Source organism: Rana temporaria, chromosome 10 (assembly GCF_905171775.1).
Source record: "Rana temporaria chromosome 10, aRanTem1.1, whole genome shotgun sequence".
In the NCBI taxonomy this organism is placed as follows: Eukaryota; Metazoa; Chordata; class Amphibia; order Anura; family Ranidae; genus Rana; species Rana temporaria.
In genome coordinates, this window is record NC_053498.1 from 8,969,291 (window position 1) to 8,980,816 (window position 11,526).

At 44.0% G+C, this 11,526-nt stretch overlaps 1 protein-coding gene across 2 annotated transcripts in view; it reads left to right on the plus strand.

Annotated features, from left to right (window-relative positions):
- The window catches only part of GRAMD1A (GRAM domain containing 1A), a 116,236-nt gene extending 106,817 nt beyond the window's left edge, over positions 1–9,419 (plus strand). For both annotated transcript variants that reach the window (XM_040327161.1, XM_040327160.1), the window contains exons 16-19: positions 2,281–2,365; positions 4,778–4,885; positions 6,693–6,813; positions 8,534–9,419. In XM_040327161.1, the coding sequence (XP_040183095.1) occupies positions 2,281–2,365; positions 4,778–4,885; positions 6,693–6,813; positions 8,534–8,620 (401 nt within the window). In that variant the 3' untranslated portion in view covers positions 8,621–9,419. The remainder of the gene's footprint in view (positions 1–2,280; positions 2,366–4,777; positions 4,886–6,692; positions 6,814–8,533) is intronic.
- The last annotated feature ends 2,107 nt before the right edge of the window (positions 9,420–11,526 follow it).

Genomic DNA, 11,526 nt, shown 5'->3' on the forward strand with positions numbered 1-11,526 from the left:
ACGCCGATTCACAACGTTACGCGAGCCCTGCGTACGCAGTTGACGTCGTTTGCGTATGGCGGTTTTTGCGTAAGGCTGCCCATTCTATTAGCAGGGGCAGCCAATGCTACGTATACCCGTCGTTCCCGCGTCGCGAAATTTGAAATTTACGTAGTTTGCGTAAGTGAATCGTGAATGGCGCTGGACGCCATTCACGTTTACTTTGAAGCAAATGACGTCCTTGCGACGTCATTTGCCGCAATGCACATCGGGAAAGTTTCCCGACGGAGCATGCGCTCTACGCTCGGCGCGGGAACGCGCCTAATTTAAATGATTCCCGCACCCTACGGGATCATTTACATTAGGCGCCCTTACGCAGGGCATTTTTGAAGAGCGCCCACGCAAATTACGTGGCTACTGCTTCATGAATGAAGCGTAGCGAAAATTATTTGCGTAGGCGCAGGGTAAAAAGGGTACACTGCGCCTCCGTAAAGAGCGTGCAGCTGTACCTGAATCTACCCAGTTCACAGCTAATATTGCAGATATGGGTAGGCAGAATACCGTATATACTCAAGTATAAGCCGACCCGAATATAAGCTGAGGCACCTAATTTTACCACAATAAACTGGGAAAATGTATTGACTCGAGTATAAGCCTAGGGTGGCAAATGCAGCAGCTACTGGTAAACAATGCCCCTCTGCAGCCTCACTGTGCCCATCTGCAGCCTCACTGTACCCATCTGCAGCCTCGCTGCGCCCATCTGCAGCCTCACTGTGCTCACATGTATCATCAGTGCCCATCTGCAGCCTCACTGTGCCCATCTGCAGCCTCACTGCAGAGGCGGCTCTAGGCTTTGTGAGGCCTTAGGCAAAACTCGACATGGGGGCCCCACCAGGGCCGGCAATATGATGGGACCGGGTGGTAGCACTTTTAGGGGGGCAGCATACTGACGCCTGCCAGCCAGTTCCGCCTGCATGTGAGGAGCGCGGCGCCGGGCTGCCTTGAAGACACACGCAGAGGGGAGGGGGGAGCAGTCAGCGAGTGAGCGGGCAGGCGCCACTGCCTGTGAGGAGCCCGGCGCTGCTGCTGTTAGTGGTGACAAGAGCGGGCAGGCAGAACATTTCTATATACATGTATAGAGCCATGACAGGTCCTCTTTATACTCCTATACATGTATAGAGCCATGACAGGTTCTCTTTATTCTCCTATACATGTATAGAGCCATGACAGGTCCTCTTTATACTCCTATACATGTATAGAGCCATGACAGGTCCTCTTTATACTCCTATACATGTATAGAGCCATGACAGGTCCTCTTTATACTCCTATATACATGTATAGAGCCATGACAGGTCCTCTTTATACTCCTTTATACATGTATAGAGCCATGGCAGGTCCCCTTTAGTTATCATGATATAAAATAATGAATGCGGGGGCCTTTTGGTGGGCGTGATTTTTTTTGGGGGGGGGGGCAGCATTTCATTTTTGGTCCCAGGCAGCACAATGTCTTGGGCCGGCACTGGGCCCCACTAACGCCCTTGATGTGAAAAAGTAATTCAAGGACAAGAGCCTCTTCTCCACAACCCTGGCCGGTGGTTGCTGGGGTTTGTGGGCAATGGGCTTTTTTCGGAATCTGGAAGCCCCCTTTAACAAGGCGGCCCCCAGATCCTGCTCTTTAATAACTAAGGTTGCGGGGGCCACCCAGTGATTTCACCTGGTGAACCCGCCCCTTGTGACGACATTGACCGAGGGCATGCTGGGTCATTGACGTCACAAGGGGTGGTGTCACCGATATTCACTGTTTTTTTAGGGACGCTGGGGCTCATAACGCTGCCGGAGCACAGCAGCGTTAAGGTCCCCTGTCCCTAAAAACTGGGGTAATGCATTGGGCAAGTTAGGCGGCCGCGAGGCCCCTGTGAGTGCGAGGCGCCTCTGGCACCCATCATTCAGATATCACCGCACAGTCGAGGACGACATATGACGTCCTCGGTGGAGAAGTGGTTAAATAGGGGAAGGATCCGACACAATGGTCAGATTTTATGCTACCCACGGGGGGGGGGCATGGTCACAGGAAATGTTGGAAAATCTCCTCTGAAAGCAATGCGAATCTGATCTTTTCTAATTTCTATAGCACCAACCTGTTCTGCGGCACTGTACACAGAACTAGACGCATCCGCCCCTGCCAGCATTTTACTGAAGATTTTAGTTTTACTTTTATTGTGGATTTGGCACAGAAATGGCGGAAATCCAGAGCCTGCGATTCTCCTGAAATACTAATTTTCTTTTCATTTCTCCTCGCAGGGAGCGTCTCCTCGCAGCTCTCCCACCTGACGGATCGAGGATCTGTACAAAACATCCCCGGCATGCTATTCGTCATCAGTATTGTGTGAGTAAAAGGGCCACCTACCCGATACCTACCCACGGCGTATGAATAACCCCCCCTACCTGGCTGGGTGACTTCCTTCCCAATGCTCTCTGGTCTCGTGGATGCTTCACGTTAATCTGAATTTCATCTTATTAAATGGACCGGAGAAGGAGCCAATCGCTAAGCTTGGTTTAGTCTGTAATCATTTGTTATTGAAAACAAGAAAAGTCATAAAACAGATCCTCTGCAGCCAGCAACAGTAGCCCCCCCTCCCCCAGTAACAATAGATCCACCCCAGCGAGAATATATTTCCCAGCAGTCAGCAGCAACAGACCCCCTCCCTCAACAATAGTAGATCCCTCCAATCAACAATAGATGCCCCCGCTACAATAGATCCCCCAGCAGCCAGCAATAGTAGACCCTCCAGCACAGGGGCGGAATGACAACTCATGGGGCCCCTGGGCAATAGGAGATTATGGGGCCCCCGGGGAATAGGAGATTATGGGGCCCCCGGGCAATAGGAGATTATGGGGACCCCGGGCAATAGGAGATTTTAGGGCCCCCAGGCAATTGATTATGGGGCCCCCAGGCAATAGATTATTGGGGTCAAACAGTATACACACATACAGTATACACTCACAGACACACAATATATACACACAGTATACATACACACACAGTATACATACACACACAGTATACATACACAGTATACATACACAGTATACATACACACAGTATACATACACACAGTATACATACACAGTATACATACACACACAGTATACATACACACAGTATACATACACAGTATACATACACACACAGTATACACACACACACAGTATACACACACAGTATACATACACACAGTATACATACACACACAGTATACATACACAGTATACAGACACACAGTATACACACAGTATACATACACACACAGTATACAGACACACAGTATACATACACAATATACACACACAATATACACACACACAGTATACATACACAATATACACACACAATATACACACATAGTATACATACACACAGTATGCATACACACACAGTATACATACACACAGTATACATACACACAGTATACATACACATTACACACACAGTATACATACACACAGTATAAATATACACACACAATATACACACACAGTATACATACACACAGTATACATACACACAGTATACAGACACAGTATACATACAAAATATACACACACGATATACACACACAGTATACATGCACACAGTATACATACAGTATACATACACACACTGTATACATACACACACAGTATACATACACACAGTATACACACACAGTATACACATACAGTATACATACACACAGAATGTATACATACACACACAGTATACATACACACACAGTATACATACACACACAGTATACATACACACAGTATTCATACACAGTATACAGACACACAGTATACACACACAGTATACACACATACAGTATACACACACAGTATACATACACACAGTATACATACACACACAGTATACATACACACACAGTATACATACACACAGTATTCATACACAGTATACAGACACACAGTATACACACACAGTATACACACATACAGTATACACACACAGTATACACACACAGTATACATACACACAGTATACATACACACACAGTATACACACACAGTATACACACACACACAGTATACATACACACAGTATACACACAGTATACAGACACAGTATACACACATACAGTATACATACACACACTGAAAAGGTACTGGAGAGGTGGGGCAGCTAAAAATCTTGGGATATTTACTAATTAGGTGACATCTGAAGGCAATTGGTTCCACTAGATTTTAGTTAGGGGGTATCAGAGTAAAGGGGGCTAAATATAAATGCCTCCCCCCCCCCCACACTTTTCACATATTAATTTGTAAAAAAAAAAATGAAACCCATTTATAATTTTCCTTCCACTTCACAATTATGTGCCACTTTGTGTTGGTCTCTCACATGAAATCCCAATAAAAAAAACATTTACGTTTTTGGATGTTACATGTGAAAATGTGGAAAATTTCAAGGGGGGGGGGGGGTGAATATTTTTTCAAGGCACTGTATGTATATATATATATATATATATATATATATATATATATATAACTTCCAGGGACCAGCAGCATTGCAAACGCTTAATCTGATTGGCTGTCGCTCCACTCCATCTCGGTGATGGTGAACCTTGGCACCCCAGATGTTTTGGAACTACATTTCCCATGATTCTCATGCACTCTGCAGTGTACTGGAGCATCATGGGAAATGTAGTTCCAAAACATCTGGGGTGCCGAGGTTCACCATCACTGCTCTATCTCTTTTCATAGTAATGTGACCCTTAACCCCTGGTTCCCTGTCTCCTTACAGCCTAATTGTCCTGTTGGCCTTGAATCTAATGCTCTTCTACCGCCTGTGGTCTCTGGAGCAGAACGCCCGGACATTCCAGACTTGGCAGAGCTACGCCGTGTCCCAGGGGTAACTATACTCATGCATCCGTTTTTGACGAAGCCACCTGATTGGTCACACTTTAACCTAAGAGAGAGAATGGGAGGCTGTGTTTATTCAAATGTTGTCACCTAGAGGGCAGCAGTGAGCGGCTTCTGGATCAGATTACATGCAGCCAGTTCATTTTGACCTCATCTCTCTTATTTCGAGATACTTTAACACAAGGAACTTAGGGCCAGATTCACAGCGGAGATACTCCGTCGTATCTCTCAGAGTATCTATGCGGCTGATTCATAGAATCAGTTACGCATAGATATCCATAAGATCCGACAGGTGTAATTGTTTTACACTGTCGGATCTTAGGATGCAATACCGCGGCCGCCGCTGGGGGGAGTTTGCGTCGTAAACCAGCGTCGGGTATGCAAATTAGGAGTTACGGTGATCCACGACGGTTTTTTGCGTTCGCTACGTCGCCGCTAGTCTAGTTTCCCGTCGCAAAGTTAGTCGTCGTTTTGGGTGCCTTAACTTTAGTCAGCAATCGTATTGCTGTCTAAAGTATGGCCTTCGTTCCCGCGTCGAAATTTAAGATTTAATGTCGTTTGCGTAACACGTCCGGGAATACGGAAGTACGCTACGCGCGTCGCCGTTCGAAAATATGACGTCACGGCGCGCAAAGCACGGCGGGAGTTAAGAAACGGAGCATGCGCAAATGGGCACACGCCCATTTGAATTGGCCCGCCTTGCGCCGGAGGCCGCCGGCGTAGGTTTTCATCGCAAGTGCTTTGTGAATCAGGCACTTGCGATGAAAACTTGCGGCGGTGTAACGTATCTACGATACGTTACGCCGCCGCTCAGCTACGTGAATCTGGCCCTTACACTGTAAAGTTTACTCTTTTCAACTTCTATATACTTTCTAGTCACTCCTGCCCTTGTTAGAAAATATAAAATAAATAATATTTTATCCATAACCACAAGCTGTTATCCATTGAAACTGAGGACCGTCCTTGACATACTTTTAGATTTAAAGTGGAGTTCCACCCATAAATATAACATTACATCAGTAGTTTTAAAAAAATGTCATTAGTCCTTTACGACATTTTTTTTTTTTTTTTAGATGCCTTCAAAGTGTTGTTGCTAGGCAGAATAGTTAATCTTCCCACTTCCTGCACCTAGGTGCTTAATGCACCGCACAGACTCCTGGGAATGTTCTGGGTTCTGTGCATTCCCCAGACTCAAAGAATCATGTGACTTGGACAGCACAGGTGCTGAAACCTGATCTGACACTGCTTGTGCAGCACGGAGCATGTGCGAGATCTGCAAGGCTGAAATCCAGGAAGTCATACAGTCTGGCTTCATGATGCCCACACTTAAGATGGCCCCGGTCAATTTCTATTTTTATAAAGTGTCTAAATGCTGTAACAACCTAACAAAACGGACCTTAGTTTACAGACTAACTTTACTAGAATACAATAAGCTTGTGTATTACAGGGGTATTTATATTTCAAAAGTGAAATTGTGGCCGGAACTCCGCTTTAAAGTCAAATTTTAGACACAGTTTTTTTTGTTTTTTTTTATGTTTTAAAGGTTTGGAGCCACTTTTAGATCTATATTGCTATCTGTGTCTCTCTTCGGGAGATTTCACTGCCTGTGTGGTCACCAAGACAGGAAGTGAGGGGCAGTCACCCTAAGGGGGACACAGAGGACAAAATAATCTGACGCAGAATCTAACACACCCCCCCCCCTCCCACTCCATCCTAAAATAGAAATACGCTGTTATTTAGCGTTCCTTGTGCAGCCGGTCCCTGCGGCCCTAATCACCATCTGTGTCTATCCCTAGGAGGTTCCCGCAGACGTCGGCGGATTGGGCGGAAATACTTGAGCTGCAGAAGCGTTTCCATGATGCCGAGGTGCAGAAATGGAAGCAGACACTCCAGGCCTCCGTACAACTACTGGATGAGGTGAGGGCGGTTGTGTTGTCTTCAGCAGTGGTCATCAACCCTTTCCTTAATGCCCATTAACAGGTCAGATTTTAAGTATTACCTTGGGGGAGATGTAACACATCCTCTATGGCAGTGGTTCTTCTCAACTCCAGTCCTCAAGGCCCACTAACAGGCCAGGTTTTATGTATTACCTTGGGGGAGATGTAACACATCCTCTATGGCAGTGGTTCTTCTCAAATCCAGTCCTCAGGACCCACCAACAGGCCAGATTTTAAGTATTACCTTGGGGGAGATGCAGACTAAAATGCGGCAATCACTGAGCAGCAATATCCTGTCCTGTGATGTATTTCAGTTATCTTGAAAACCTGGCCTGTTAGTGGGCCCTGAGGACAGGAGTTGACGACCACTGGTCTTCAGGTTCTGTAGAGCTCACAAGTCACAAAGTGAGTGGCTCCCCCCTCCTGAACCATACCAGTCCACATGCCCTCAACATGGGGGGGGTGCTTTGGGACAGGGTCCACATGCCCTCAACATGGGGGGGGGGGGTGCTTTGGGACAGGGGGGGCAGAGCCCAAAGCAACAGTGTTGATGGGGACAAGGGCCTCTTCTCCACAACCCTGGGCTGTGGGGGTCTGCAGGCGGGGGGCCTTATCGGAATATGGAAGCCCCCTCTACCCCTACACATTCACCAAAAAAGTGAATAAAGACACTACACAAGTTTTTGACCACTTCTTTATTAAAAAATAAAAAACAAGTGTTCTGTATTGCAATATTAAATGTAATATATATATATTATATATATTTTATATATATATATATATATATATATATATATATATATATATATACACATATAATAGAGAAATATACTGTGTGTGCGTGTTTATATGTATATATTTATTTATATATATATATATATATATATATATATATATATATATATATATATATATATATATATATATATATATATATATATATGTATATGTGTGTGCGTGTATATATATATATATATATATATATATATATATATGTAATAGTAAATACATTTTAAAATATAATATTAGATTTAATATAATGTAATATAATATTAAATGTAAATATATATATATATATATATATATATATATATATATATATATATATACACACACACACACACACACAAACATACACAGTATATATACATATATATATATAAAATTAGATTATCATTTTTTTATACTGTATATAATTATATAATTTATACATAACATAATATAATATTAAATGTAATATAATGTAATATTAAACACATTTTATAATATAATATTAGATTTAATATAATGTGTGTGTATATATATATATATATATATATATATATATATATATATATATATATATATATATATATATATATATATATATATAAATAAATAAGAAAATATATATACATATACACACAAACATACACAGTGTGTATGTATATATATATATATATATATATATATATATATATCACACACACACATTATATTAAATCTAATATTATAAAATGTATTTAATATTACATTATATTACATATTATATGATGTTATATATAAATGATATAATTATATACAGTATAAAAAATGATAATCAATTTTTTTTATTTAATATTGTATTATAATAATAATAATTATATATCTGATGCTAGGTCCACTTTGCAGAACCCCCTAAAAAAAAACTCTTCTTTATTTCTCCCATTTCCTTCCACCAGATGCGACTTTCCTTGCAAAGGTTGCAGCAGGGCGTCCTAGTGAAAGATCCTGCCACAGACGCCCACAACGAAGATGCTCTGTCTTGACCTCAAGCCGCCCGCTAGCATTTCTCACGGGACATTTGCGCGTTGCAATGGATAGCGTTGCGCTTTTTTTTCCCCCGATGACGGTCGCGGATCCCATAGCAATATGACCATGGATAACTAACACCTCGTAGGGAGTAGAGTGCTGGAAACAGAATCCCTTCAGGAATACAAGTCATCGCGTCAAGAATCTGCTGAGCTACGGCGACACGCAACGAGCCGCAACGTGGGAGCGCCAAAACAGTGTTGAGAGCGCTTCGCTTTTTTTTTTCTCGACTATTTAAAGGACGCTAATTGAGTTTTAAAGGGAACTTTTGTCCGAACTTTTCTTTTGTTGTCGTTGTTCTGGTTTCGTAGAAGACGGATGGGAAAATCCTTTTCATCCGCTACGACGCAAAGCGCCAACACATGGCATTGTTGCCTTCTCGGTGACTTTGGCTATGAAGACTATGGAGACTCGGATCACTATGGGCAGGTTTCCCATAATGCATCTCTTTCAGAGACATAAAATAAGGTGGAATCTTGTCTTTCCCGCCATGGGATCCCTCGGACATACATTTCAATGAACTTCGGAAGCGCGATTATTTAACATGACGACTTTTGGCGCCAAGTTTTTACTTTTTTTTTTTTGTAATGATCACTGAAGATCGAAGAAAAAAAAAAGAATACAATGGAGGATCGTTATGGTCTGGCTTAGGGGGGTAGCCTGATTTTAACATCAAACCAGCACTGTAATTCCTCCTCGCCATTGTCGAACACATTCCTGCTAGTGCAGCGAGCGTGACCCACCATTTTTTTTTTTCTTTGCTGCAACAGACCGTTGAATGTCGCCGAGGTGGTATTGGTGGAGGCACCACGGTCTCAATCTCATAGACAACACATAGACTTTTTACTTGTAGTATTTTATCTATTTATTTATTTTATTTTGCCCAGATGATTTAATCTGTAGTTGATGCGTTTTTTTTTTTTTTTTCCTTTCTCTTAAAGGGCAAGTCAGCCCAAAATTAATACTTTGATCATGGGTGGAAACTGGTGGGCCTCAGCACACTGGTGGCCCTAGTTGCCTATCTCATTCTCCGTTAAGCGGGAATGAGATGCCAATGTGTGGAGGATGGGCACATCTGGGATCCATCTTTAGAGGTCGCACACAGATAAAAGTAGAAGGGCGAGGCAAGCTGATAACATCTACTCAAAACTGAAATATTAGTTCAAGGTGGACTGAGATCTTAAAGGAAAACCTGTGTTTTGTCCAAGCAAGGTAAAGCCAGGCCCGTCGCTACAGGACAGGCAAAACAAACAATTGCTTGGGCCCCGAGCTGGCCTGGGGCCCCCAACTTCCCCTTCCCATGCTGTAGCGTGGCCGAGTTCCTCTTCCTTCCACCTGGAGTCCTGTCAGTCTGACCGGGTACCGCGCGTGGTACAGGAGATTCAGCTTCCTGTTCCCGGCCGGACTGACAGGAAGTGCACACTGAGTGCTCACTTCCTTTCAGTCCGGCCGGGAAGACAGGAAACTGAATCTCCTGTACCACGCGAGGTACCCGGCACTATCTGATAGGGGACTGGGGAAGAGGAGCTCGGCCACGCTACAGCAGCAGCCTACAGGGAAGAACGGGAGGTAAGAATAGAAAAAAAAATTAGTGTAGCGGTAACGTAGGCTTTGCTTGCAGGGGGGGGGTGCTTGGGGCCCCCAAATTTCTTCAAACGACCCTGGGTAAAGCAATAGGTATGGTTGACCCCCCCCCCCCATAGTTGCTTGTAGTTATCTTTCCTTCACGCCCTCGGTGCTCTTCCTAGACCCGTGATGGCAAACCTTGGCATCCCAGATGTTTTGGAACTACATTTCCCATGATGCAGAGTGCATGAGAATCATGGGAAATGTAGTTCCAAAACATCTGCGGTGCCAAGGTTTGCCATCACTGTCCTAGACAGTAAAGTCACATAGCCGGTTCCTCTGGGGTTGGGGAATCGTCTGACTCACTCTTTCCTCCCATAGCAGCAAAGCCGCTTGGTCTTTCGGTGACTGGTCAGAGAAAGCTCAGCTCTATGTAAGCTTCAACAGTAAAAGGATCTTCCTTTCGCTCCCTCAGTGCTCTTCCTGGGCAGTAAAGTTACATAGCTGGTTCCTCTGGGGGTGGAAAATCACATGCATCATGCTTCTTCCTCCTATGGCAACAAAGCTGCTTGGGGATTGAGCTACTGGTCAGAGAAAACTCAGCTCTGTGTAATCTTCAACAATATATAAAGGATCTGCCCTTCGTTCCCTCAGTGCTCTTTCTGGGCAGTAAAGTTACATAACTGGTTCCTCTGGGGGTGGGCACTCATCTGCATCATGCTCCTTCCTCCTATGGCAACAAAGCTGCTTGGGGATTGGGCGACTGGTCAGAGAAAACTCAGCTCTGTGTAATCTTCAACAATATATAAAGGATCTGCCCTTTGTTCCCTCAGTGCTCCTCCTGGGCAGCAAAGTGACAAAGCTGGTTCCTCTGGGGATGGGCAATCATGTGACTCAATCTCCTTCCTCTGATGGCAGCAAAGCTGCTTGAGATTGGGTGACTGTTCAGAGAAAACTCAGCTCTATGTAAGCTTCAACAGTAATAGAATCTTCATTTCGCTCCCTCAGTGCTCCCCCTGGGCAGTGATGTCACAAAGCTGGTTCCTCTGGGGATGGGCAATCATGTGACTCAGTCTCCTTCCACCTATGGCAGCAAAGCTGCTTTGGAATTGGGCGACTGGTCAGAGAAAGCTCAGCTCCATGTAAGCTTCAACAGTAATAGAATCTTCCTTTTCGCTCCCTCAGTGCTCCTCCTGGGCAATAAGGTCCCTTTGCTGGTTCCTCTGGGGATGGGGAATCATGTGACTCCTTCCTCTTATGGCAGTAAAGCTGCTTAGGGATTGGTCAGAGAAAGCTC